General features: G+C 45.3%; 7 protein-coding genes across 7 annotated transcripts; all 7 read left to right on the top strand.

Annotated features, from left to right (window-relative positions):
* Positions 1–332: 332 nt before the first annotated feature.
* Positions 333–2687, top strand: F5B22DRAFT_226546 (uncharacterized protein). Its single transcript, XM_047969802.1, has 3 exons — positions 333–1840; positions 1907–2117; positions 2208–2687. The coding sequence occupies exons 1-3, from the start codon at positions 386–388 to the stop codon at positions 2534–2536; spliced, it is 1995 nt and encodes a 664-aa protein (XP_047829971.1). The 5' UTR covers positions 333–385; the 3' UTR covers positions 2537–2687.
* A 991-nt stretch (positions 2688–3678) lies between these two features.
* F5B22DRAFT_226510 (heterokaryon incompatibility protein-domain-containing protein) lies at positions 3679–5441 on the top strand. The gene is made up of 2 exons (XM_047969801.1): positions 3679–4024; positions 4099–5441. Exons 1-2 carry the CDS (start codon positions 3894–3896, stop codon positions 5228–5230), a joined length of 1263 nt encoding a protein of 420 aa, XP_047829970.1. The 5' UTR covers positions 3679–3893; the 3' UTR covers positions 5231–5441.
* Positions 5442–6774: 1333 nt separating this feature from the next.
* F5B22DRAFT_226463 (uncharacterized protein) lies at positions 6775–8374 on the top strand. Its single transcript, XM_047969800.1, has 2 exons — positions 6775–7119; positions 7291–8374. Exons 1-2 carry the CDS (start codon positions 6891–6893, stop codon positions 7827–7829), a joined length of 768 nt encoding a protein of 255 aa, XP_047829969.1. The 5' UTR covers positions 6775–6890; the 3' UTR covers positions 7830–8374.
* On the top strand, positions 8339–10926 carry F5B22DRAFT_226456 (uncharacterized protein). Its single transcript, XM_047969799.1, has one exon. It carries the CDS (start codon positions 8847–8849, stop codon positions 10767–10769), a length of 1923 nt encoding a protein of 640 aa, XP_047829968.1. The 5' UTR covers positions 8339–8846; the 3' UTR covers positions 10770–10926.
* A 325-nt stretch (positions 10927–11251) lies between these two features.
* Positions 11252–14183, top strand: F5B22DRAFT_610291 (heterokaryon incompatibility protein-domain-containing protein). The gene has a single exon (XM_047975189.1). The coding sequence runs from the start codon at positions 11850–11852 to the stop codon at positions 13971–13973; it is 2124 nt and encodes a 707-aa protein (XP_047829967.1). The 5' UTR covers positions 11252–11849; the 3' UTR covers positions 13974–14183.
* Positions 14184–16465: 2282 nt separating this feature from the next.
* Positions 16466–19203, top strand: F5B22DRAFT_656621 (heterokaryon incompatibility protein-domain-containing protein; the record flags this gene model as incomplete). The annotated part of the gene is made up of 4 exons (XM_047979974.1): positions 16466–16907; positions 16964–17226; positions 17307–17783; positions 17837–19203. 4 exons carry the CDS (start codon positions 16466–16468, stop codon positions 18677–18679), a joined length of 2025 nt encoding a protein of 674 aa, XP_047829966.1. The 3' UTR covers positions 18680–19203.
* A 2767-nt stretch (positions 19204–21970) lies between these two features.
* Positions 21971–26937, top strand: F5B22DRAFT_610279 (uncharacterized protein). Its single transcript, XM_047975188.1, has 8 exons — positions 21971–22772; positions 22838–23090; positions 23140–23463; positions 23516–23540; positions 23616–24151; positions 24232–24298; positions 24360–26661; positions 26726–26937. The coding sequence occupies exons 1-7, from the start codon at positions 22230–22232 to the stop codon at positions 26494–26496; spliced, it is 3885 nt and encodes a 1294-aa protein (XP_047829965.1). The 5' UTR covers positions 21971–22229; the 3' UTR covers positions 26497–26661; positions 26726–26937.
* The last annotated feature ends 482 nt before the right edge of the window (positions 26938–27419 follow it).

The following is a 27419-nucleotide window of genomic DNA, read 5'->3' as shown; positions in this document are numbered from 1 at the left end:
AGATTCAACCTACACGTGACAGCAGCTCGTGCATACGCCGACCCTTACCGGTTCTAGCTGGTATAAACAGCGTAACCTCACTTTAGGATCTATTATAGAAGCCTAGCGATTTGTTAGAGCACTTAGCAAAAACAGCACTATATTTTTGTATAATGGTGGCGTCTATAGAATGGCTGATTATATCTGGCACCTGTATTGTAATCAAGCTGAGCTTCGTCCAATCAAGGAAGATAATTTTCTTCTTAAGAGCGGGGTATTTAAAGATAATGCTCTGGTTCGTCCCCTTTTTTTTTCCTTTTTTTTTTTTCTTTTTTCTTCTTCAATATGTTTGACTTGTCCGTTCGATGTAATTGACAAGTTTTCCTTGATTATACAAACACAATTTATGTTTCTTCGGAGTGCAACAATGACAACAGCTGCTTCAACACCTCCACAGCGCCTCTTTAAACGAGATTTGGTGTTTTTATTGCCAAAGCTGAGGCGGACAAAACCTGAATATGTGAACTGCATTGGGGCTGAGGTTTCTTGGATCTCGACCACCGGATGGTCGGGGCCGGGACTGACGCTCTGGAACATTACTGGCGAGCTTAAGGACGACGCAAGCCAAACACAGGGTGCCATTCTGGAGCTCTGTAGGATAGAACTACGGGAGCTGAACTTGCCTACCAAACCTTACGTTATCCGATGCTTCTTCCTGGGGCTCACAAAATACAGCGCCTCACCGATCGTCGGTGTATTATGTGACGACCGAGACTACAGTAGTGCTCTAAAAAGGATAATTGACGACAGTCAGCTTCAAAGTTGGCCTTGCGTAAGATTGCATGTCACTGTTCAGGCCTTAATGGTGTCAGATATCCCAGCAATGACATCTACCGATTTGAGAGCATACACGGTCCATACACTCGTCGACAAGATCCCCGAGAATATGAACGCAGTAGGAATAGAGATACGGAAGGATAATCAACCTATCAGCAAAGCGACTATAGGCGGAATCATTGTGGCAGACGGTGAACATTTCGCGCTGACTGTAGCCCATGCTTTCACTTACCCACATCACTCTGGCCCAACACCTGGACCTTTGGAGATCGACGTATCTGAATTGAAAGACCTTTTCGAAGGCCCCAAGCCAACAAGTTTCCCTGGTGAAAGATATACGAGTATGGTCTCGGTTTCACAGTTACCACCGGCAAAAGAGGTGTTGTCCGCAGGGGTCTCGCCTCCTGCCCCGATCGCAAGTTCTGGCGGCGGAATTCATATTGGTGAATTGAGCATCATTTCAAGATTGTCATGTCATGATATAGAAACTCATCCTTCCCTCGATTGGGCACTCGTTAAACTTAACGACGCCCTACCTTCTCAGATTAGATATACTAACAGTATTCCTGTTGATGGCCATGGCCAGGTTGTGGTTCTGACTCCTCGGGCTTCTCTGCAAGGGCGGCTTCTGTCTGATGCGGTCTTTGGCTTACCAGTGCGTGCAGATCCGCAGTCAGTATCTACTATCCAAGTTGATTTAACCCAAGATGGCGACTCCGGGTCGTGGGTAATTGGTCCTAAGGACAAGGAGGTGCGGGGAATGCTGATAGGAGCTTGTCAGCCTCTGCATGAGGCGTACTTTCTGCGGATGGAAGAGATCCTGAAAGATATTGAGCGCCAAATCAAGAAAAGTGTGACAATAGCTTCAGAAGGCGACTCTGGCTCACTAGTTATCCCGGGAAACAAAGACAATGAAACCCTTACGGAAGAAGCAAGTTTGAGAATGACGGGTAAACCTGTACACGATATCGGAGGGAGGATATACAATACAGATCGGCCTGTTCCGGAACCAGCCATCAACGCTGTAAGCAATAAATCAAAATTACCGAATCACATCCTAGAATCAGACCCTCCTAACCCTAAGATCCAGCTCGAGTATTTTTACTGGATAAATGAGAGAAAAAAGGCGGTTCGCGACTTGGACCACGAGAAGAAGAAAAGAGAACCCAGACTGGACGTCATCCAAGTCATAGAGAAAGTGATCAAGCAAGCTGAGTTGGTGATCGAGCAGTGGAACATCGAGAACGCGGAAGACCTCGTGCCCCAGCGAAAGATGACCACTTTGATGGGTTACAACTTGGGTAAGCATGCACTCATCCAGCACTCATTATTCTTGGTATCTTTGAGTTCCAGAAAGATGAACAATAAAAGCTGACGGTACGCCTTATAAGATGAGAGATTGAGAAGGATCGAAGAGCTTCAAGCTGAGCACTTAAGGCTTCGAGATAGCATCGAAGAAATGGAAGACGAGAACTCCCCGGGTTGGGAGATTGCAGCCACCCAACTGAAACTCGAATTAGAAATCGTCGAGATAAAGCTCAAAATTAAAAGGGAAGAAGACATGGATGACCCTCATGTCAAAAGATGGGAGCAGGAGCTCGAAACTGCCAATCTAAAATTGGAGTTGGCTAAGTTGGACACGGCCCCGGCCAAAAATCCTGAGAATGAGAAGCGTATCACGGAGCTAAGGGCCATGATCAAGAACGCCGAACCCGAATAATCGTGAGAGAGTTCTAAAGGTCAACCTGGAGGGTACTTAGGACCGTAAAAGTCGACTCATTCCTTTCTTCTGCCCTTCTTCTATCAGCGTCAGGCAATTACTTCTTTCCTTTATTACGTTACTCGTTACCATGTTGTGCCCGATTGTAGCTAATCTACAGTGTTGATGCTATCGGTCGTTTATTTCCTTCCTAGATGGCTGCGATTGGAACGTTCCATTCTGTGTTTTCCTTTCATCGTCCAGGGTCGTCTTACATATCGATGGAGAAGGAAGTCCGGCTGAGTGTAGTTTAATGCCTGACCTAGAGATTATGTAGCCTTGTTGGTTGGAATTTGTTACCGAGTCCGCTCATTTGCTTGTCTTTAGCCAGATCCCTACATAGGTCAAATATCACATATGGTTGACTGTCGATCCAGTGTTCGGGCCATGTAGAAACAATACATAGGCCTAGCATAGGATTCCATCGTTGCGGTGCTTAATTAGATTAGGTAACATGAAGTCGTGATTGGCTGAAAGCGCCATCTACTGGATATAGTTGGCGATCATAGATATTGAAATGAGGTACTTGCGGATTTTAGTGTCTTAGTCTAATCAGCTACAGCCACAATTTGCTACACACCCCCCTCCCTAGTTGGACTACCTGGTCGGTGACACCTTGGTAGGCCATGCCAGCCAACAATGCTCTGATATTAGTTTAAAGGCGCTCAATTACCTTAGAAGTCTGGGCAAGACTCACGTGATCAGCGTTTGCTTATTAGGCAGACACGGTCAACACCTCAACATCACCAGTGTCAAATCTATTGATCGCACCCGAAAAGTTTTACAGCATATCATTATCATTTCATGAAATAGACACCATGAGGAGAGCTCGACTTTGTGCCCATTGCAGTAAAATCCCCTTCCAAGAGTTGGCATGTGCGACTGCATCAGAGCTAAAAAGCGCTGTGGAAGAGTGTGCGGGGGATTTCGAGAGATGGACTCCCAGGCACTTTCCTGCCTGGAAGAATTCGGGCGCTTGGCCAGTCAATCTGGGCTCACTTGAGCGGATAGAGAAAGATTCAGAGCACTGTGGATTGTGCTCTGTGATATTTGATACCTTATTGCGACAAGGATTGACCGACTATAATGGCGCTCTCATCCCTCGAGGTGATGAGGTTGTGTTCAGGGCAGGAGTAAACACTTACGGTCGTATTACTGACTCGCCTAACATCATTAGCTCGCCTCTAGAGCGAGAATTCTACTTTTCTTTGCTTAGGCTCACGGTAACTGCATATTGAGATCACTAACTAACTTCGTTCAAGCTTGTGACGTGGGGGCTGGTGAGTGGGTAGATGACGAGGTTTTTGACCCCAGTTCAATGTTATTTTCGGGGAGGAAGCGTCCGAGAACTGTGAATATCGACTTATTGCGCCATTGGTTACGTCTCTGTCACTCTGGACACGAGAATTTGTGTGCCCAGCTAGAACACGATAACCCCCAAGCCAGGCGGTACGATAAATTGTCATTGTACGATTTCATATTGCATGTGATTATTTGCTAATTAAGCATTCACTTTGGTTTAGGATTCGTCGAATTCGTTTTATAGACCTCAAAGATCTCTGTGTGCGCACGTTGGAAGACTTTGACCATACTCAGCGAGGGCATGAGTATGTAGCTTTGAGTTATGTCTGGGGCTCACCCAAACAGGCAACCTTGACCTCAGAGAATATATACATATTGGGTCAGACAGGCGAGCTCACGAAGCAATGTCTTCCGCAAACCATCTCCGATGCTATTCAGTTGGTACAATTATTAGGATTTAGATTCCTTTGGGTGGACGCTCTATGTATAATCCAAAATGACGACGGGGATAAAAGCGAGCAGATAGGAAACATGTCCCAGGTCTATGGTCTTGCTTTCCTCACAATTATAGCTGCTTGCGGCACTAACTCCATGTCTGGCTTGGCTGGACTTCGCCCAGGCACCCGCAGTTTTGAACAGAGGGAGGTGGTAGTAATTCCCCCCGGTACTGGTAGCGCTGGTCTTTCCTTGTTGACCACATGCGAGTCCCACCAAACCGGATTTTGGAGTCCATCTGGTAGCGATTTCGAACTCAGTGCATGGAACAGTCGCGGATGGACTCTGCAAGAGCTTGCCATGTCTCGACGCTGCTTGATTTTTACTCGACACCAAGCCCTGTGGTCATGCGGCGGAGGGTTCTTCTGTGAGGAGTCCCGCTTTGAACACCCACTTCTGGACCCGGATGTTAAGAACACTGCCCCATTTTCCATGCCTATTCGCTTTGCTTTGTATTCGGTTGGAAATGTGCTAACAACGCAACGCATCAACGGTACCATGTCACGTTTCATAACGTCATCGGAGCAATTCTGGGACAAATATAACCGACTGGTCCAGAATTTCACATTCCGGCAATTTTCTTTCAACGGGGACAGATACGATGGATTCAGAGGCATTGAGGATGCACTACATCAAATTTCTGGCGAAGAATTCTATTGGGGACACCCACGGTCCCGCTTTGAGTTTTCGCTTTCTTGGGTGCCTGAATATGGATTACATCGCAACGACGACAAGACCACGCTGCCCATAACCTCGCTCAACCAAAGAGTTTCTTTTCCCAGCTGGTCGTGGATGGGTTGGATTGGACGCGTTAGCTGTAGTGTCAGGAGTGTCAGGAGTGTCAGATTAGCTAGGTAAGATCTCGCTTGTAACTTTGAATGGCGGTCATACTGATAGACTATTAAAATTTCGAACTGAAAGTGAAAATCCGGAGATTGTATGCTTTGCTCATACAATCAATCCATTAGGTGTACATGCAGTCCTCAAGCACGGGATCAATCGCTTCGATGATTTTTAAAAACGGTCTATTCGGAACACTGCACCGTGGAAAGGGGGCAACACAGAGACGGTTGCTCCCGCGGACATACTTAGAAACCTCCCAAACTTGTCGGAAGACAGACTCCGGGGCATCCCGGAGGGCCATATTTTATTTTTCTGGGCCAGTACAGCGCTCTTCACCATCAACCCTCCAACTTTCTGCGACTCTAACAACTTAAACTATTACACCAGTGGAAGCTACCCGTCTGTCCTAGATAAGCAGAATTGTGAGGTTGGGACCATGGAGAGAATGGATTTTAAGCATTGGTCAAGTTTTGATAGAGAAGATACTAGACCGTCAGAGTTCATTGCGGTGGCTCGGCGTTATGACCCTCAGGACCCTAACTGCGTGGCTCGAGTTTTCGCACTACAAATCAGGTGGGAAAACGGCATTGCATATAGGGTTAACATTGCCGGGATTAAGGAAACAGCATGGATCAAGGCGAATCCTGTCTGGAAACTGATCGCTCTCCAATAGGAGTCTCTTATGGTAAGGATGAACAGAAGCGGGCACTGTACTGTCAAACAATCCACGAGCTGACCAGCTGCAGTCATTCTATATTTCAAACGATAGGGATATATTTAAACTGCCAGCAGTCGCATTATTCCTTGCTAGACAATTGATACAGGAATAACAGAGGCCTGTGGATGTATCTCACTCTGTAGGTTAGTGAGATCCTTTCATGCTTTCATGTTACAACCGCTGCTAACTCAAACAGGGATTCATTTCAAACTTACATGAATGACAGATGCACGTAGCCGATACTGTGCAGGATACCGCGCAGCTCCCATATAAAGTTTCGATGCGTTTTCAGTTTGCAACACACTTAAATCATTGCAATCAAGATTATACAGAAGGGCAGCTTACAGCCACAGAAAGTGAGCTAGTATTGGTCAACCACCTGAGGCTGTCCAGTGCTGATGATGCGTAGGTGCATATTCAGAAACTTTGTCGGTATCCCCAAGTAACTTCTTCCATGTCTACAACCAAGCTGTACTTTGATGGTACTTTTGCACGGGCGGGTGTTGTAGAAAAAAAAGAAAGAAGGTGCTGCAGAGAGGCGAAGCACGGTGACGCAGATTCCCAGGAAACGGTAGACAAATGTGCTACACGACAAACGGGCGCTTATCGCCGTCGCCTGGAAGAAGTCACACAATGCCACACACACTCAAAAGCGCTTCAATTCGCGATCCCTCCAGAGATGTCCGCTTGTTTCTCCTGCGACGCCTCACTCAACCTTGAATGATATCAAGTAGCTGCTCGTCAACGGACTCAAACTCAATACGTTAGCTGCGTCAGTTATGCATAGGTGGTCTCCCACAGAAGATACAACATTCATACCAGTGCGTCCCTCTCTCGCCATATTCATATACACTTCCCGTGTACGTGTCCTACCTAAGGTAAAGCTGCCCAAGCTTGAACTTCAAAGCCGGTTACATAATCTCATATGACAGCATCTCAACCAAAACGCAAGATAGAATGGAGGATCTTCGCGATGCTAAGGAGACCGTGTCGGAATTCGCTGCGCTAATCGACAACCTCCGGCCCGGCGCTGACACCTCTCATCGTCGACTAGAGCGACCCGACGTCCTCGTCGCCATGCGCCAGAACTCTACAGGTTCGCAGAAGAGCGCAAAGAGTACTATCAGCTCTCGCTGGAGAACCAAGACCTTAAAGAAAGATTGGGATGAGACTACTGAGGGTATCTGTAAGTACAGAACGACAAGCTTGATACCCCCGACCCTACGTGTTGTTGGTCCCTGGATTACATTACTCTACCAAACCCGCCTTACCGGCAAATATGGTCTGAAGCAATCGACAAAACATGCAATCCTCGATGTCATTTGCGCCGCAGAATACTAACGAAAGCCACCTCTAGTGTGGAACGAGCTAGAACGATCGCAGAACGAGGTGGCGCATCGGTACAAGCTTGACCAGACCGCGCTGAAAGAGTTCATCAGCTCCCCGAACATGATGGATCTCGGATGCGAGTTCGCGCGACACTACTACGGCGATCCTGTGAAAGAAAAGGCTTATTGGGCTGCCGAGGACCTCTTCTTCGACCTGCAGGCCGTTAAGCAAGGCGATGTTCCCTCCGCACGGCGGGCCAAGGCCAAGGTATACAAGAAGGACTGGGATCTGGCGGACCATCTCGTGCGCTTCGTGCTCCTCGCCGAACAGTACCGTCTGTGCTCGGGCCAGGAGAAGTGGATTGCCTGGCAATGGGACTTCGGTGGCAAGATCGCTTTCTACCTTAGTGTCCTGCGCTGCTACACGGTTCGAGAAGCGAAGCAGCGAGAGCTGGCTAATAAGGCTGCTAGTTCGTCGTCGACGCCGTCGCCGCTTCCGGCTCAGAATGGCAAGGGCTGGAAAGTCGAGCGGGCACCTAGAGTTCATCATTTCGAGAACAAACCTTGACGCACAAGGACCATCGTTCAGAGAAAAAAAGGGACGGCGGGGATTATCTTTGTCAGCGGTTATGAGAAGCTAGATACAGCGTCTGCGTTCTCCTATTTTGGCCGCTTGATAGGCTTGAAGGTGCGAAATACACGACGAGGGCCTCGTAAGGATAGGCTATGTTATTTGATTATAGCTACATATACCCATCAAGAGAAGAGTGTTAGACAGATAGCTACGACATGCTTCCTATAGTGCTAGTTGTAGCACTGAAGGGAACATGCCTGAGATGAATACCGTCCAGTGTTGTCGCAGATTACTACTTATCGCCGGTGAGTAGCTTCGGAGGCTAACTACCTAAGAATCATTGATTGTGCACCCTAGGCTGCGGCAACTGATAGCTCCATGATCACCTCAAGTCAGGCGCTCAGTGCGCACGTAAGGGAAACTAACTGAAGCTGTATGCTGTGTCTTTCTTAGTATGTAGAGAGTCGTGGATTGAGCGAGCAGCCGAAGACTTGAAGTAAACTGATCATACCATCGTGGGCAGTATCTTTCAGTGGAGGATAGTGGTTGGGTTAGGTGTGTTTTGGCTGTGGCGCAGTTGTCCCTCCCACTACCTAGGTACCTAAGGTACCTAACCTAGGTGGCTTCGGTAGGTACATCTTAGCCCCTGCCAGGTTAGCTGCGACTTGTAAATACTTACTATAGGTACTGATCCTGTGCCTGCCTCCGGCTGTTCAGGTCGCCACAGTTGATGAGACAAGTTGGGGTAGGTAGGTACCTACCACCTGTAGCGTTCCAGTACACTAAGCCACAATTTAAACTTTGGCAGCGGCAGCCGTCTCATCTCATCTCATCAAACGACGTGAGACCGTGTCTGTCTTATTCATCCGCGCAACTACATGCCGTCTTTTCCATCTCTCTCATCTCTTGTTTCAACAATTTGGGCAACTCCTCATCCCATTTCCCTCTTGTACCGGTACTATAGCTCGGTCTTGGCATTGGCGACTTTGCAATTCGCGCATCTCTTTTGCCATGTCCGACCAATCAGACAGTGAGGACCATCTGTCATGGAATACTGTCGAGTCCCTCAGCGACCAGGACTCCGATGAATCGGAAACAGATAGAGGTGAGGGGCTATTTGACATGGAAGCAGAAGAATCTGATGGCCATGGTGAAGACGAAGACGAAGATGAGGATGATGCTCGTTCTGATAACCACCTCCACTTCTTCCCGCAGTTCTCTAGCTTACCGGCTGAGCTTCGTGCCATGATCTGGGAATCTGTTGATCCCTACTTGAAATCCAAGGGAAGGGTCTTAGCCTTGAACATGGTCAAATTCCCCACACCCGATATATGGGAGTCTGCGCTCTTAGCAGAGCAAACCGCCCCAGCACGGGCGCTTCTCGCTGCTTCCAAGGAATCTCGTGATATAGCTTTAAAACACTACCCAAATGTCGTTCGGATACAACGTGGGTATGTTGACATCCGCTTCAATAGTGCCAACGACATTATCCTCCTCCACCCTCGCGAACAGCAGCCTCCAGATGTAAGAAACTTCGCATCCGATTTACAGCAAGTCAAGTACCTCGCCTTTGACTACTCCTTTATTGATCCGGATTCTCACGACGACTTATTTCCTGGCCTAGAGAGTCTTCCGCCTCTACTCGAAAACCTCAGTGCTCTTTTTTGCTGCTTTCAGGCAAACGAAGTCAAGCGTCGTGATCTGACATGGTCAGTGTCAGAGTCTTCCAAGCAGTTCTACATGGAGATGTTAGAGAACCTGTCTTATAGAGACGAAGTGCTCAAGATATTGTATGCTTGGCCTGATCCGAATCTGGACCAAAACAAGGCAGACTGCGTTGGCGAGGAGTGCGTGCTTCAATATCCAGCCATGGCCAAAATCAGCACCCCTCCTATATGGCCATTAGTAGAGTACTCATTTGACAGCGGCATCGAATTGTACGAGAAGGTGAAACGACGTTGCGCAAGGAAGGTGGATAAGGCGGCTAAAGCTGGTACTGCGTCTCCATCGTCTTCTGAATCATCGGAAGGAGAATCTTTCTATGAGTCTGAGTCAGATGACTATGAACTGGATGGCTTCATCGTCGACAATTCCTCAGAAGGAAGCGAAGAACCCAGCGAGGATGGAAGCATATTAAATGGAGACATGGTTGATGATGACACACGAGTCGAGGATGATCCTGATGTCTTCAATGGATTTTCGCCACTCGAGGAAGAGGACAGTCATGATGAAGCAGCTGATGGTTTACCGGGAACTATCGCTGTCAATCACGACTATGAATCCGAAGAAGAGTTGTCGGACGAGCAATCCGCTGGAGAGGAACCACAACCCACAACACAAACCGATCGACGCAAGCGTATGATTATTTCTTCGGACGATGTAGATGATGGGGAAGCTGGTAATGAAGAGCCTGCTACGGGACCTCCTAGGCGTGCGAACAAACGCGCTCGGGTCGTACTTTCGGACAGTGAAGACGACGAAGATGGCAACCGAAATGAGATTGGATCCGAGGCGGAAGAAGCATCCCGGCCAAAGAAACGCACACGCACCGTGCTTCCAGATAGTGAAGACGAGGAGGATAAAGAAGAAGAAACCAAAGTTAAAAGACGCAGACGACCTCGGCCCAAGCTGGATAGCGATGAAGAAGAAGACGAAGACGAAGTCAACAATGGTGAGGAAGAGGATGTATCAGAGGATGAATATGACGAAGATGAAGATGACGAGGAGGAACCAGCTTCAAAACCAATGTCTCTCATGGAACGGTTGCGCCAGTTCCGCTCCGACGTCCCAGTCTCTCCTGAAGGCGGGTCGCCGGGTTCATCTGAGGACTATGACAGAGCGGAGCGGGACGAAGATGATGATGAAGAACAAGGGCTCTCTGATGCTGAATTTCCGGACTCGGCTGCGGAAGATGGGGATGAAGATGGATGGTAATGATTTGGGGGGTTTGAACCTTTCGTGCTTGGGCTGGCTGGGCCCGTTGCTCTTATATTTCGCTTCGACATCGCGGTATACATATAATATTTGGCGATGTGGGTATAGAGGAGATTAATACCGTTGTTGATTCGTCGTCGGCATTATAAGATTTTAATGAAATAAGTTGAACCCCAATCAAATTAATGCGATGAGGCTTTGAGGTTGAAAATATTGATTGTGAGTGTAGGTATTCGGGTAGTGGGTTGCACATATATTGAGGTAGCTATCTAGATACCTCCTTCGATATCGTTCAAAACGACTTGTTGTAGAGCATGACGTATCGACAAGAGGTCATCCAATCCGAGATACCTTTCAATAAGATCAGTCTTCCCTACAAGAAATACTCATTGAATCAAATGGCCACTCGAGGTTATCTATTCCCTTACCTAACTAACAACTAGGCTGTACAAAGAGGGTTGTACAGGTAGGCGGCTTAGGGCGTTGGGGGCCTAACCATATCAGGGTACGCTAGAACTATTAATAGGTTGCACTTGCTCAATGCTATGTCAGCATAAAGAGCTTGGCTCTATTTCGGGATCTCTTCAGCGAAGATCTTCCCCGGATCAGGTGATTCCATAATAGGTACATTGTGCAATATGAAGCGCACACTCTCTATTATTAGTAATTGACTTGTGGGTGCACAGAAGGATTGACGTGGAGGCAACAATGAATGCTCTTATAAGAAGAGACGATGGTTAGGTAATATTACCTACCATCTGACGAAGAGTTGTGGCTGCGTTAGGACGACGCAGCCTTCAGACTGACGATATCCTTGTTATAAGGGTATTTGTGATGAATATCGGCAAAATTTAGCCGCTTATTGCAGCTTACGACTTCTCTGTTAACTGCCTACCTAGGCAGACAGACTTCATGAAGATCAGCACTCAGAATCGGACACAGTGGCGAGTTGAACCTCTCATAAAGGGTGACGCCGGTAGCTCTGTGAGAGATAGTTCTAATTTGCAATCTATGTCGCTCATATTCTAGGCAGAAAAGACCAAATAGAACGTGGGTTAGCTCGTACCTTGCACAGCGACAATGGGTGAAGAAGAAGCCGCTAAGGTGTCGCCGGTAGCCTGGGGGCAGCACCTCTACCTCCAGACGAGGCTGAAGGAAAAGAACGGCCGCATTCGTCTGCTCACGATCCAGCCGCACCAATACACCGTGTCGAGACCAGAAGTCACATCCGACTCGATTCATTGTTTCTTGAGGCTCGCGGATCTGAAGCAGCGCCCACAGTTCACCGTCGTCTCTCATCGCTGGCACCCCACAGACGCGGCAGATGAGACGAAGTCGCTTTTCGTGAACGGCGCCCCCGTGCCCGCTTCCACGGGCTTATTCGAGGTCCTGCATCAACTGCAGCGGGAGACGGAGCCCGTCGTCGTCTGGATCGACGCGCTCTGCATCAACCACGCAGACGAGGACGAGAGGGAGAAATCCGTGCAGGTCTCCCAATTAGCGCAGATCTATTCCGCCGCGGAAAAGACATTTGTGTATCTGGGCGCGACGAGCGATAGAAGCGACGAGGCGATGAAAGTCCTGAGACGCCTTGCCGACGAACAGCTCACGCTCAATGCGTTCATAGCGAATTGGACGCCTCAGTTGGGACACCAGCTCGTGCAGAAGATGCTGCCGGCAAGATTCGTGCATTCTAGCGCGGCTGAGAATAAAGAGCCGCTGGAGTTGCAGCAGGAGCTGGATTCGCTTCGCGCACCGCTCAAGGCTCTCATGGAACGCGACTATTGGACGGATCTGTGGTCTCTTGTTGAGCTGTGCTTGTCGCATAGGGGTCTTGTCGTCTGTGGCAAACATGCTCTGCCCCTTGATCATTTCTACTCCGCTGCGCGGGCTTTGGATCATATTATTAATCATCTGACGTACTCGAAATGGCTCGCGGCGGCCATGAACCCTGCTACGTCGAGCGCGCAGAGCACCGTGCTAAGCGGTGAGGAAGTGTCGAATATTTCGCAGTCCCCTGCGTTGCGCATCCTTGGGAGACGCGATGAGTATAGAAGGGACGCAGACTCGTGGCTGAAGGCGCTAGATAGTCCCCTTTTCACGCTCCTCAGCCGCTTCTACGCGGAAACTCAGCTGCCTTTACGCGTCAGCGATCCGCGCGACAGGGTCTATGCGCTGGCGTGTCTGGCTACGGATATCAGTGAGCTCGGGCTCAACGTAGATTACCACAAGGACGTCGACGCGGTATACGCCGAGACCTCGGCGGCGTTTCTCCAGAAGCATCCGCGCGTCCTCCAGCTCGCGCGGGGTACACTCTCCGCAGGAGATAATCTAACGTCATGGGCGATAGATTGGGGGAACATGCGGCCGCCACCGCCTTCGACGTTGTCATCTTCAGAGCGACCGTTTAATGCCTGCGGACCAGCTGATTCGCGATTCTACCGCGCCGAACTCAGCGCGTCGAACCAGATCACCTTGAAAGCGGCCGTTGTGGATAAAGTGCAGGAGATTGGGACGCCGTACCAAGTAGCAACAGAATCAGAATCAGAATCCGAAACAAAAGCAAAAGAAGACGCAAGTAAAGATGAAGTTGGAGATGGCGATAAAGACGAGAAAGAGCGACAGCGCACATATCTCTCGGAAATCAAGCAATTCTGGGAAGAATCAACAGCATCCCTCAACTCGCCGTACTTCGCAGAGCAAGCCGCCGTCGCGCTGGCGAAGATCCCCGTCGGCGACATCGAGGTTAATCCTGCGTCGGGCGCGCTTGTCCGGGCGTCGACGCTGGCGGTGGAGGGGTATAAACGGACTTATGAGGCGCTGTTCCCAGCCGAGACTGAAAGTATCGAGGATGATGCGCGGGAGATGGATAAGGGGATAGAGGAGGAAGTGAGAGAGGGGGTGGAGAAATTGAGCCTTACCCCGAGTATACCTTACACTATGGCCATGGCCCGTATGGTTGGGCGACGACCGTTTAGGTCGAATAATGGGTATGTAGGTCTCGGACCGACGGATCTTGCTGTTGCGGATACGATTGCTATTCCGTATGGTTCTTGTGTGCCGTTTGCGTTTCGACGGGTTGGGGGTGAGGGAGAGGGCGAAGATGTCGTGTATAGGTTGGTGGGCGAGGTATATGTTTTTGGGATCATGGATGGGGAGTTTATGAAGGTGCATAGACAGGAGAGTGTGTTGAGGGTTGTGTAGGTGTGTGTATCTTGCCAGGTCTAGAGATAGGGGCAGGGAAATGGTGCTTGTTGTGTATATAGATAGACAGAGAGCGAGAGCCTACATTATCTTTCTTGACATTGGGGTTGGTATCGCTATGACGAGGTGATGATGAGAGGCATTGATCACTTCCTTGTTTGAGAGATAGAATATACCCTTCCTTCTCACATATCTGAACTGATGTCCGAGTTTATACATTTCGTCAACTGATTGATACTGCAAAGTGCAATTCCTCAGTAAGCGTGTCACAATTTGTGAAGTTCTTACGGAGAAACGTATTACTAAAAGAATGTACGATATAACTAATTAAAGGCCGAGGCATACTTGTGCCCAAATATTAGAGTAAAAGGCTTCACATGCTGTATGTTGGAAGTATGTCTTAGGCATGTTGTTCGAACTATGGTCGGGATAAGCCTCACTGAAGTGTATGAGACAAGGAATAAAAAAGGAAAGGTTGTCACTGCAGCAAAACTTGAGTTCTCACTCCAAGATTTCCTGTGCAATAGTATGGCCCATAAGCTAACCGCAAACCCAAAACTCAAGATAACAGGGATGCAACGCTCTAAGATTTTCAGTGAGGGGCTGAGAGCACTAGGAAGACCCGGTGATGTATCAGCTAAAACGGAGCAGCAAATTCCAAGACCTGAAGCCTCGTACGCCGAATAGCCCTTCTAGAAGGAAGATCAAAAGGCTCGGAACTACTCTTCGTCGACCTCGCCGGCTCTCAATGTCGCCCTCCTAGCGCTAGGCTTTCCTAACTCAGTCTTGCTAACACTTATACGCCGCTTTAAACCCTAAAACTAGAAGAAATAGAATATGAAGTCAGTTTGAATATTTCTATGCCAATTGTTAGCAATGATTCAACCAACCCGCAGGGCACAAACTGGTTAAGCCGGAGTTCCAGCTTGTCGTGTGGAAGTGGGTGTGAGCCGTATATACTGTTAATACCTTCACCATATTAACGGCGTCGCTTTTTCCGTGACACCGGCCACAGGCTACTAAAGCAAACAAACCTCAATTGAAACTTCCGTTATTAAAAACGAATGTATTCTGTGCTTCTATGCTTCACAGTTCTGTTAGTATCTTCTATATATTAAACTCTGTTACAAAATCTGCAATTTCGTCAAAACCCACTTCAGCACATGAATCTTCCCGCCCTTCTCTCGAGCTTCACCGTAAGGATCCGGCGGAAAATACGATCCTACTTCGTAACTCTACAGATAGATCTTGAACTGATGCAGAGACTTGGGAGTTGTTGGGGGCACTGCAGCTCACATACAGCCAGGCAGACTTAAGTACCTAGCTACTGCAACGAAGGATATCTAAGGGACCCCGCACCGCTATAGATAGCTGCCTACCTACCTAGGTAATTTAGGTAGGTAAACAGAGACAGACTATCCCAACTCCCAATCCATCAGTTTCACCGTTTTCTTCTCACCGAGATGGACAAATTACCTGCAGAGATCATCGAGACCATCCTGTCGCACCTAGAAGGGCAGGGGCCGCAGTCGCAATACGCTACCATCTCGTGAGCATAGCAGAGCGCAGTCGAGCGACGCCTGTTTCGATCCCTCCACATAAACAGCACTGATCAAGACCTGGATCAATTCGTTAGCGCCGGCTGTCGGGAAGTGCCGTGCTCTGCCCCGCCATCTCACTTACACCACAGAGACGACACTTGACGTCTGCCGCATCAAACCGCGAACCGAGCGACTCGTTCGTCTCAGCAACGTCGTGACGCGCGGCGTACAGCGGCTCTTTCAAGCCCTAGCCGATGGGTTTGATGACCGGCGTAGTTTGACACTTACCTTGGGGCGGATCGCGTTTCCGAGCGAGGCGCAAAATCGCAAGGACAATCGCCAGCGCATCCATTTAGTTGGCCACGGCTCAAGCAGTTCTCTGCCTGTTTGGGACTGCCTACCCCGTCGGGAAGCTGGTTTTTTTTAAATCGCACGCCAAAGACGAAGTGACGCGATGCGCCTTGCGGAAAGACTTTGCAACCACTAGTAAAGTCATGTGTTGACGAGAAAAAAGGTATAGCTTTCTAAGCTAGGAGTGCTCCTAGTGCAGCTACCCTCTAAGCAAACGCATAAACTTTTGTACATAATATAGCCCTTAATAAATACATGACATAATTATAATAGAGTAGATAAAACAAGAGTGTCAACTCTGATTCTGGTATTGTGTGTCATAATATGGCAAGAATTCACGACGCCGCTGTAGCTGGGGTTGAGATCATTGGTCCAGTCAGGCCATACTCTTGTGATTTCTTGGCACTGTCAGGCTGTAGGCATTACTCTCGGACTTGCATGATCAGGCTGTAGGCAGATTCTATGCGTCGTGGAGCTCGGTTTTTGACCCTTTCAATAACAGTATCGCGCTTCTATCAGTTGGTAGCTCAGCTTCAATGACCAATAGATTTCCCTGCACATACTAAAATAACTTCGAACGGTCGCTCTCTACGGCCTAAGATGTCTTCTGCGCTATTTCCAGGCCTCCTAACCCCTTTCCAGCCTGACCGGGGAGAAGACACGCTGTGCATATTTTGCGAGCAATTAGTGACTAATTGGAATTCTGAACCATTTCATGTAGACCATCATCCTTCACTATTGTCCTTAATGAATTCCGCTGGTCATTGCTCCCTTTGCCGGCTGTTACTAAAATGGATCAACAACAAGGCTACACATCTAGAGCGCGAAGCTCTCGAGAGGTCCAAACAGGATACTAAAATCTATGTCATCGAAGCTGGCGAGCTAGTTAATAAGAGCACCGTAAAACGACGTGTGTTTTGCGTAGATACTCCTGACGATAAATTCCCGTCATTATCCATACCCAAAAAACAGGTGGCAACACAAGCAATCCCCGCGGATGTCTCTATCTCTATTCACCTGCTTATGGTCAAGGAGGACAAAGGTTGGCTGGATTCTATCGAATATTTATTTGGCAGTGCTCTCGGCTAATTGCAATAGACTCTAGATCACTTGTTCGTAGGCCTATATGGTCCAGTATGAATCATCTAAGCCTGGAGATTCGAATCGCGACTGGTCATGAGTGGCTACGACAATGTGAGGCCGAGCATATCGAATGCAGAGCTCAGAGATTTTTCTCGCAACATCAAGCTTTGCCAGCACGTATGGTCGATGTTAAGCCAAATGGAAACATGGATCATGTCGCCATCATTGATCCGTATGTTCTTGGTGACAGCTTCAAGTACCTCGCTTTAAGTCACTGCGTATGTGTTCCAATTTCTATTGCTTTCATTCTTAGATACTAGTTAAGTAGTTAGGTTACCGTTGTTAATGAAACATGCAGTGGGGAAAGAATGGTAGTCCTACTCGCACAACCAAGGACAATCTTACGGAACATGAAAAGGGTCTTCGAATTGAGTTCCTGTCACGGTCCTTCAGGGACGCTGTCAGAATTACTAGGCTTTTGGGTTACAAGTTCCTATGGATCGATTCCCTGTGTATTGTCCAAGATGACATTGATGACTGGGAAAGGGAGGCGGCTAAAATGGCCTCGATCTTCCACTGTGCGGATATAGTCATTAGCGCGGCTTCGGCTGGAAGCTCTGCGGATGGACTTGGCATCGATAATTCTTTTCAGGGAGCCTCTAGGCTTTTCTCTCCCCCGGTTCCTAACTCTAGATACGATAATCCAGCTCAAACACAGGGCTTACCAAGGAAGCGATTATTTTTCCGAAAAGCTGGCACTTCAAATAAAGGTCTGAAAGATCTCCCTATCCACAAGCGAGGATGGATATTTCAGGAGATTCTACTGGCTCGGCGGGTGCTTTACTTTGTTCACGGCATATGACTTGGCAATGTCATCACCTGGTCCAGTCCGAGGATGGTGAACTCTCGCGCACATTAACTTCCAGCATCATTCGAGGGTCCAGCACACAACCTTCAAACCCTTTCCTTCATTTCGAGTCCGCGATACAGTATGAAACTAGCACCGACGTGGACATGTGGTGGAGTATCTTAAGGGCCTTTTTTCAAAGACAATTTACCAAGTCGGACGATGTCTTGCCATCGCTAGCTGGCGTCATATCTCTTTGGCAGTGGCATACGAATGATGAGCCAATACTTGGCATGTGGAAAAAAGACCTCCCGTTTCACATGTGTTGGTTTTTTGGAAATTCTCTATCGGTTGTGGACCGAGTACCTGGGCAACCATCTTGGTCCTGGACATCAGTCCCGCAGGGGCAGAAAATAGATATCAACCATGTTTCTTTTATCCAAGATCTCTCAGAGCATGTGATCTGGCAAGCGAGTATCGAAGCTGTTGATATAAAATGGGTGGCACTCCCCTTTGTTTCGCCCCTCAGGCATGCTAGTCTTTCGCTACGTCGAGTGCAGGTGACAAAAGGGAACTTTTACCAAGCTATGACTTACAGGTTGGACAACAAAGAGGAGAATAATTTCTATAAGCAAGGAGACCTAGAGATTCTTCCACTTTTCATAGCAATACCCCACTACACTCAAAAGATCGATGATGGCCGATTCCACATGTGCTCCCTCCTTCTCGAGCATATCGATCTGGGCGATGGACAGACCAGGTATCGCCGAAAAGGATACGCGGAATTTTTGTCGTGGCCAAAATACTCCGAGTCTGAGATTCACGAGAGAGCGGCGGAGATCATATCTAGTATCAAGGAGACCGATGTCGTTGCATTAGTTTAACAATGGGCCGAGGTACATGTGCATCTATGAGAGATGAAGGCCGCTTTTGTATTACACACCCATATTATGATAGAGACAACGAGCGCCCTCTTGATGCGAGGCAAGCCCCTTGCTATCCTAATTAATTATATTGAGCAATACGACGGCAACTCTCGATTTCTAAATTGAGTTTGACCGTTCCTTTCTGTCTTAGCGCCACACCTAGCCCCACGGTCATTTCCTCTTGTTAATAGCGACAGCTACTTCTAGTTCAAGAGAACTTTGTATGGAGAATTGGTATCTCTGACCTGCACCGTGGTATATCGTTTAGGTATACACTTCTACAAATTCAAACATAACGTAAAAGCCGCGACAGTCGAATAGTTAACGTCACGTGATGATCTCTGTCCTGTGGGAGTTGGAGAGGTACGAGTGCGTAACAGAGCGGTGCGGCCCATCGCATCTTGCGAATTGACTGAACCTGGGTTTTTCTTGAGTTCCTCGACCAGATAACCGAACCGAAGCCCTGTCACAATTTCATGAACACCGGGGAAATTCTAGTTCGCAATCCAATCACTGCTACTCGTCACTGCACGAGAGGGCCGCGACTGTTTCCCTAGACAGGCCACCTTGCAAGAGGATATCACTTGTCTTATTTCGAGGACTGTTTTCGGGGAGCGGTTTTGGCCTATATGTGTCAGAGTGGTTGGTCCTAGAGTGAGTAGAAGGTCAGTCACAGTCAAGTAGGTATAGGCGTCAATAAGCAAAAACCCTGCCTCACAACCACCCCCCGTCACGACCAGGGCCCTAGGCACCCTAAAACGCGCTTTAACTCCCAACCACCTAATTAAATACTATTTAATAACGCAACCGCGTTTAGGTCTTACGATAACTTTTTACCCTTATTCTATTTAAAATTAATTCCTTTTTATCGTTATATCTTTTAATTTTAAAAATTATCATATTATAATTACTATTTATATAATTTAACTTAAAACTTTAATTTAAATAATAATATATATTTAAAATATTAATAAATTATACTTATATTATTAGCTTTAAAATATTCTTATTAAAAAATAAACCTATATTAACCTTTAAACTTTATTAACTTATTATAAATATTAATTAATAAATTAAGCAATAAAATAAATTAAGCTAAGCTTTATACTTTTACTTTTTAAATTTAAACTTATAATTAAATATATATTAATTATTTTAAACAATAATAAAAGCTTTAAAAAAGAATAATATATATATTTTTTAATTAAAAATAATAAAGTTAAATTAGTTAAATTATAATTTATTAATTATATATATATTAATAATATAATAATAATTAATATTAACTTTTTTTTTAATTATTTTAAAGCTTTAAAAATTATAAATATTCCTTTTAATTATTTTTATAATATTAATAAAATAAATATAAAATAAAATATTAATAATAATTATTAAATAGTTATTAATTTTATTTTATATTAAATTTTTAAAAAAGCTATTAAAAAAAGTAAATAGATTATTATTTTTAAAACTATTAATATTATTAATAATATTTTACTATTATTAATAATTTAAAAGGATATATAAATATAAAGTTAATAATTTTTAAATTAAAATTAAAGCTTATTTAAAAATTAATACTTTAAATATTTATTTAATAAATAAACTAATAATTTTATAATATTAAAGTAATTATAAAACTTTTTTATACTTTATATTTAAAGCTATTATAATAATATATAATATATATTAATATATAATAGTTATAAATTATATATTAATAATAAATTTTTTTAAACTTATCTTTTAAATAAGATTTAACTTTTATTTTATAAACTTTATTATAATTATATATTATAACTATTAAATATTAAAGTTTTTAATTTATTAAAGAAAAAGCTAAAAAATAAATTATAAAAAATACTTATAAATTATTTAAAAGTAAAGCTTTTAAAAAGAAATATATTAATAATATATAAAACTATATATAAAAATATAATAAAGCTAAATATATTAAAAAAAGTATAAAAAATAATTAAAATATATTTAAAAAATTAATAAATATTATTGTTTTTAAAATATATAATATTTAAAAAAAAAGGTATTATAAAAATAATAATATTAATATTTATAATAAAAAAATAATTTATTATATTTAATTTATTAAAAATAGCTTTAAAAATTATAATTAAAATACCTTTTAAAAGTTAATAATTATAAATTAATATATAAAAATTAATTTAAACTTTCCCTTTATTTAATAATTTATTATAAAGGTTATTTTTTATAAAGGTTAATAAAGCCTTTAATAAAAAGGTTAAAATTATTATATTTTTATAAATAAAGATTAAAGTATTAAAAGTTAAACTTTAAAAAAACATTAAAGTTAAATAAAAATTAATTAAAATAGGTTTTAATAATAACTTTATCTATATAACATATATATAAAAGGTAAAACATAAATTATATAATTATTTAATATATATTAATAAAGTTACTAATTAATACATTTTAAAATATAAAAATACCGATATAAAAAAGGTTATTAAGGTTAGAAATAATAAATTTAATTAAAAATATTAAAAAAAGTATCGCGAATAACATATTTATTAAGAAAATCGCTTTAAAAGTTGGGTAATTAGTAGGCAGGGGGGGTGGTCGTAAGGCAGGGTTTTTGCTTATTCATTGAATCCTGAACCCTCTAACCCTCGAAGGGGGGGCCAACACCCCTTTATATAGTCAGTAGGTCTAATACAGCCACCCCTAGGGTCTATGTGACTATATCACCTGACAATATGGTAGACAAATCAGCACATCAGGGTATATAAAAGCACATCGTTTACTGCCGACCGATAATCTGAATTGGTACAGGCGTGGACAAGAAATCCACGACTCTTGTACTAATTACTATATAAGGCCCACTACCGCAGCATCACCAGTTGACATCATAGGCACCGTAAGGGCGTAGGTATATTTTAAGGACGTTGGCGGGGCACATACAGGGCCAGAAATGAAGCTCTATTTTGGCCTATGCGCTGACTATCTAGATCACCTTGAGTAGGTCTCGAAGGTTCCTTATATAGCTGTATATTTGGCGGCCTAACCGCTGGAGATCGTACAAGGTTATGTGAGGCTGTAGAGGAACGTCAGAGACTATTCTAGGTAAGCCTTACCCATGTTTAACATACCCCTAGAACTTCTTAGCCTACATTAAAAAGGTTTAAAAGTAAGGCTATTCCTACCCTATAAATGCTATTAAAGCTTTATATTATTTAATTATTCTTAAGATAAAACCTAACTAGTTAATGCATTTAACAGTATCTTGATCTGATCCCTCGTGCGTATTGCAGGATCTGTAAGGCCTGCCTACGCCCGAGATTTGCCGCCACAAGGTTACATCCAAACATCAGCCACATTCTAGAGAATTCCTAACAATGTTAGCACGACACTATCACACCCTGCTACCTATCTCATTACCCTTCATCGTCGCCAAACAAAACGGCATCGGTCCATGACTGGCATCTTGTACCTATAATATCGCTATTAGTTCGATCGTGTTAAGGCTAACATGCCTTCTGGCAAGAGTCGCTTGAAGGAGTTCAAGGAGATAGCTAAAAGACTGGTTGCCAGACCCCGCACCCCTGCCGCTCAGACTCCTGGTCAATCAGCTGAACCGTCTGGAGCAATCGGGCAACTACGAGAACCGTTAATCGACAACGACCCATCGATCGAAGACCCGGTATTGGGTACAGGAGCCCACCCAACGATTAGCGACACCGAGCCTGAAATAGACGTTAAAGTGACGAACGGTGTTGGCGATGACAGGAGTCCAATATGGTGCCGATCGATGCAGCGCTTTGCTAAAGAGCGTCCCGATCTCTACGAAATAATGAAAGACCGTATTGCGCTATTCGGGAAATTACAATCTATCGACGACTGGGAGACTTGGTTAAACAATTGTAGGAACTTCCCAGACCACAAACGGTTTCGTCAGGTCAAAGCGTACCTTCCGTCATTCAAGGCAGTAAGAAGTATTGCGACGACTCTAAGCAATCTAGATCCACACGGAATCGCGCGTTTGATCATCCCTGGAGTCTTTCTTGCCGTCGAGGTAGGCTAGTATCCTAGCGTGCTGTTAGTAACGTACATCACGAGAGACTGATTTCTTACCTATAGCTCTGCCTTGAAACAGTCAACCCGGAGACCCGCGATCAAGCCATGAGCATGATGTTAAAAGTGAAAGTACTCATTGACAAGTGGATCGATGGTGAAGCTGATCTAGAAGGGCTAAGCAGACAATTCTCTAAAGGCGATCAGAACTTGGAGAAGATAAGGGAGATAGAAAAAAAGCTCGGCTACTTGTATTTTGATTGTCTTCGGCTGATTTCAGAAATTTATAAGTGCGGGATGACTAGATGTGGTCGTGCTGGTGCGTTCTCTGACACCCTTAGTTACTGATCCTGCTTACAGTATCCTAGGAGCAACACTCGTCTCTGGCTCTTTGGAGTGGAATTTAGCGTATCAAAACCTGGATCGTACGAACACACAATGCAGCGATTGGAAGAATCAAGCAGAGTTAGCAGTAAAGAGAAATGATGCCAACAAGGCAATTCTCGATGAAATCAGGGATCGAAGCAAGGATCTCGAACCTGAACACCAATTCATAAAAGAAAAAGTAGGGATTCATGCTAGTTCATCGACAGCTGGCGACTGGTTTCTGAAAACAAAAGAATTCAATTCGTGGTTAGGCGCAATCAGCCACGGGGAGGCAACAAACCGGGCTTTCTGGCTCAAGGGATCAAGTAAGTACTTATATCGCTGCCTTATGTTATGAAATTACTGAATAAGCACCAGTGGGAACAGGGAAGACGACATTGATGTAAGTCAATCTTAATCTATCTCATCACCGCTACAGCTAAGCAATTAACCCCTTACTAACGCAAAAGTCAAAAAGGTGCCGGATCCTCTCGCACTTCGAGGAGCGACCGATTTCCGGTGTCAAATTTGTGCCTTATTACTGCTACGCTAGCGGAATCAGCCAGGAATCGACCGGCCCTACCCACGAGACCATTATTCGAGCCCTGTGCCGTCGTTTAGCGTGGAATAGTGATGGTAGCGTGGCCGATCCCGCCAAAGATCTCTTCCAAAACAGAAATCATGTAGATACATCCTTTACTGTACTTTCGACTTGGGAGCCGCTCCTTAAAACTCTGATTGCGTCCAGTAAAGTCAAAATCGTATTGGTTCTTGACGCGCTTGACGAATGCAAGGAGTGCGATACCTTCCTGAGGTTCATAGAGGGTCTATCAATGCCACCAAACGGCCCCTATTTTATTATATCATCACGTCCTCACGTCGAAGTTAAGAAGTATTCGAAGGACGCCATCGAATTTAACCCTGTCAATCCAGATGCGGACCAAGACATGAAAGACTTCATCAGAGAGCAGATAGAGTCAAAAAACAACAGCACTTGGGGAAACAGTATATTCTGTACGTGTCACCCAAGATGAACAATGGGAAAATTGGACAAGATTATAAGCCCATGTTCAGGCGCGCTAAGATTGCAACAGTTGGCTCCGGCGGCAGCGTGTACCGCAACCGGTTGGAAGAAGCATTACATAAAACCGCTGATGGAATGTGCGTGGAATTTTTCTCAATTCCGCCTTTTAAATCCTTCTAATACTGATAAGTGGCACAGGTTTCGCTGGGTAGAGATTTGGCTAGGAATATTCTTCCCAGTTAACCAGAAGCCCATACGACAGCCAGGATATGCTCAGAAATTATTAGCCGAACTAGAAAACCCCAAGACACTAACCGAATTGGCTAAACGCCAAGGTATTGATAATAACAACCTTGCCGATACCTCAAAATATCGCCTAGGAGAAGCATACAGGACCCTTTGGAACATCGCCGGGGGCGAGCAATACGGGGACCTTCAGACCAGCGTCTTTCAAATTGTGCTTGGCGCCTTTCGTGCCCTAACTCCGAGTGAACTTCTGGAGGCTGTCTGTCTCGCCAATCCCGATGCTTCCTTTGAGCTCGACGAACTCAAAGGTGTCTACTGCAATTTTCTTAAAGTGAATAATAGCGGCGGTCTAGACTTTGAACACCTCTCAGCTAGGATATTCGTGTCCGAGCTGAAGAAGGAAGGCTCTGTTGATCTAATGTTTTGTGAGCGCGAATGTCGCCACATGCTAACAGATATTGTCATAAAGGCTATCGAAAAACATAAGCATCCTATATGGAGTTGTCACCAAATCGATCTAATCGATTGGGGCTCATGTGCGAGGGGAATGTTACGATCGAAATACGTGGAAGATCCCGTCAAAGTCGGATGGCGTCGCATGGTAGCCACCGGGCTTGATTCCGCGCACTTTGGTCAATATGTTCTTGACATGTGGACCTTACACTGCAGTATTGGCCAAATTCAAGGTCCATCAATGGAAAGATTCATCAGCCTTTGCCAAAACGCAGAGCCTAGCCTGGAAGGCTTATTACTCACTACAACGTGTCGCGAGACGAAATCATGGTTCCGAAGAGCGAATTTCGTAGACAACGCAGTACTTCCATTATTTCGCCAAGACGGCAGAGAAAATACGGTCTTTAGCCCCTTTCTCTTGATGATATCCCTCGGTTTATCCCCCTTCATGCGAGGCCCTGAGTCTGTACCAACTCTTTTACCGGGTTTTGACATCGATGATATTACAATTTCCAACTACAAGGGTCTTACAGCATTACATATTGCCTGCCAAGCAAAACATACCAAGATCATAAAGGACCTTCTTGAGCTTATGTGGGCTATGTGGGCTCAAACTATAAAAGGCTTCTGTGCTCACATTCTAGAGCTAAGAGACCACAAGGGGAAACACCCCATGCATTACGCATGCACTGACGATCTCGTCAAGCTTTTCTTGGAGTATGAGTTTAAAGGAAAGCCGAATCAAACCCTCGAGAATGGCCGCCTCGTCAGCAGCTTTCTTTATAGCAAAGATAAGCGAAACACTAATATCATTGCTGACGTGGTTGAAGGTTGCAGCGATGATTTCTTAGAGCGGATGTTCGCACGATACACACCAGGGCGAATTCGTTCGTTAGACCGAGGACTTTGGCCGGCATTTCGACTTCGTAAAGAGAAGACTATTCATTCTCTTCAGAAACAGGGTGCAGATGTGGAATATGCAATGTTAGAACTTTCCATGGAGCGTTATATCGAAGTCGAAAACTTGCCGTCATTGGAATATATGTATGACAAGCTAGCCGAATACGATTTCTGGCCACTGTTTCGGCAGTTTGCACTTTCATTGGCAGCAGGGCAAGGCAGTATCCCCGTCGCCCAACTTCTTCTGAACAGGGGTGCAATAATTGACGCCTGCGGAGACGTATATGACACTGCCCTCACAGAAGCAGCAGCTTTTGGCCGAATCGACATGGTAACGTTTCTACTTGATCAAGGAGCGGAGATTAACGCCATTGGATGCGATCTCGGGAACGTGCTTGCTGTAGCAGCATACCAGGGTTATTATAAGATGGTACAGGTTCTTCTTGATCGTCAAGCAGATATTAACGCGACCGGAGGCAGGTATGGAAACGCGCTTGCGGCAGCAGTAGTTAGTGATGAAACTCGGATAGCAGAGCTTCTTCTTGATCGTGGAGCAGATATCAATGCTAACAGTGGAAAACTTGGAAGGCCGTTAGGGGCGTGTTTGAAAGGCTTAACAGGGTTCCACGGGGCAGAAATGATGAAATTACTTCTATCTAAGGGCGCAGATATCGATTATCTGAAAGAAGAAGATCAAGAGGAAGTTAGATACATACTATACCAGCAACCTCTCTAACACAATACAGACTAGCCGACTGGTAGTTTTGGCAACTCAGGTATGACAACGTTCCGAGGGATGTTGTCGGCATGTTCAGGGTATTTTCAAAGATACCAGCAGGCCACGACCAGAGGGGCGCGAGTAGTATCGCTATAAGTTCAAGTGAGGCAGACGGAGATGAGGCTAGATTCAGGAGGAATCAGTTGAAATAGTACTGCCTCCCTAATTCCAATAGAATCATCCTTACAATCATATATATTTTCATATGCTCATCACAGAAAGCGACCATACAGAACCGATCAGGCACCTCCCCGTTAAATGGTACAAATTCACACCCCAAGTGAGTGATCCAGTCTGCGACAAAGACTAGCTCGAGAAGCGCGAAGGCATTATCTACATGACTGTCACACGGTCAAGTCTGCCAAGACTCCAGGGCCGAACATAACCGATACTACCCCTGGCAGAGAATGAGGCTATAAGCGATTGGATAAGGTCAATTTGTTGGCTGCAAGAGAAACCAACAGTTAAGGCATGAAGGCCCAACGGGCAAGGGAGTCATAGATTGTATGAGGCCTGAAGGAGCATAAATAGCCCAAGGAATCTCCCACTTCAAAGAAGGGGAAAACCAAGGCCCTAGAGACCCCTAGTAGATTATTATTGAATATGACCAAGTTCCAAGCCCTCTATAAGAGCCCTTGTCACAATGACGGATAATTGCATGCCATCCACGAGTCTTCATCAGAATAAGATCTTGCCCAAATAGGACTTCGTACATTGCCTCAAACGAGAACCACGTTATTAAATCATTGGCTGTGATGAGCACGCCGCCATACTTAGAGATACACTCGAAGAGCGTTTTGGCTAGGCTTGCGAGTCGGGGGGGGGGGGGGGGGGGGGGGGGGAAATCCAAAAGGGGCAGGGGAAATAAAAAAAAAAAAATA

Source organism: Xylaria bambusicola (genome assembly GCF_022495145.1).
Source record: "Xylaria bambusicola strain CBS 139988 unplaced genomic scaffold F5B22scaffold_26, whole genome shotgun sequence".
Lineage (NCBI taxonomy): Eukaryota > Fungi > Ascomycota > Sordariomycetes > Xylariales > Xylariaceae > Xylaria > Xylaria bambusicola.
Note: the sequence above shows the minus strand (reverse complement) of the source record. Positions and strands in the feature narration are given on the sequence as shown.

Excerpts from the sequence above, each read along its gene's own strand:
- F5B22DRAFT_226546 (XM_047969802.1), top strand. The coding sequence starts at position 386 with ATGTTTCTTCGGAGTGCAACAATGACAACAGCTGCTTCAACACCTCCA. Across the intron at positions 1,841-1,906 it reads CGGAACCAGCCATCAACGCT|CTCGAGTATTTTTACTGGAT; the intron begins GTAAGCAATAAA and ends CCTAAGATCCAG. Across the intron at positions 2,118-2,207 it reads TTTGATGGGTTACAACTTGG|ATGAGAGATTGAGAAGGATC; the intron begins GTAAGCATGCAC and ends ACGCCTTATAAG.
- F5B22DRAFT_226510 (XM_047969801.1), top strand. The coding sequence starts at position 3,894 with ATGTTATTTTCGGGGAGGAAGCGTCCGAGAACTGTGAATATCGACTTA. Across the intron at positions 4,025-4,098 it reads GATAACCCCCAAGCCAGGCG|GATTCGTCGAATTCGTTTTA; the intron begins GTACGATAAATT and ends ACTTTGGTTTAG.
- F5B22DRAFT_226463 (XM_047969800.1), top strand. The coding sequence starts at position 6,891 with ATGGAGGATCTTCGCGATGCTAAGGAGACCGTGTCGGAATTCGCTGCG. Across the intron at positions 7,120-7,290 it reads TGAGACTACTGAGGGTATCT|TGTGGAACGAGCTAGAACGA; the intron begins GTAAGTACAGAA and ends AGCCACCTCTAG.
- F5B22DRAFT_226456 (XM_047969799.1), top strand. The coding sequence starts at position 8,847 with ATGTCCGACCAATCAGACAGTGAGGACCATCTGTCATGGAATACTGTC.
- F5B22DRAFT_610291 (XM_047975189.1), top strand. The coding sequence starts at position 11,850 with ATGGGTGAAGAAGAAGCCGCTAAGGTGTCGCCGGTAGCCTGGGGGCAG.
- F5B22DRAFT_610279 (XM_047975188.1), top strand. The coding sequence starts at position 22,230 with ATGCCTTCTGGCAAGAGTCGCTTGAAGGAGTTCAAGGAGATAGCTAAA. Across the intron at positions 23,464-23,515 it reads TTTCTGGCTCAAGGGATCAA|TGGGAACAGGGAAGACGACA; the intron begins GTAAGTACTTAT and ends AATAAGCACCAG. Across the intron at positions 24,299-24,359 it reads CATAAAACCGCTGATGGAAT|GTTTCGCTGGGTAGAGATTT; the intron begins GTGCGTGGAATT and ends TAAGTGGCACAG.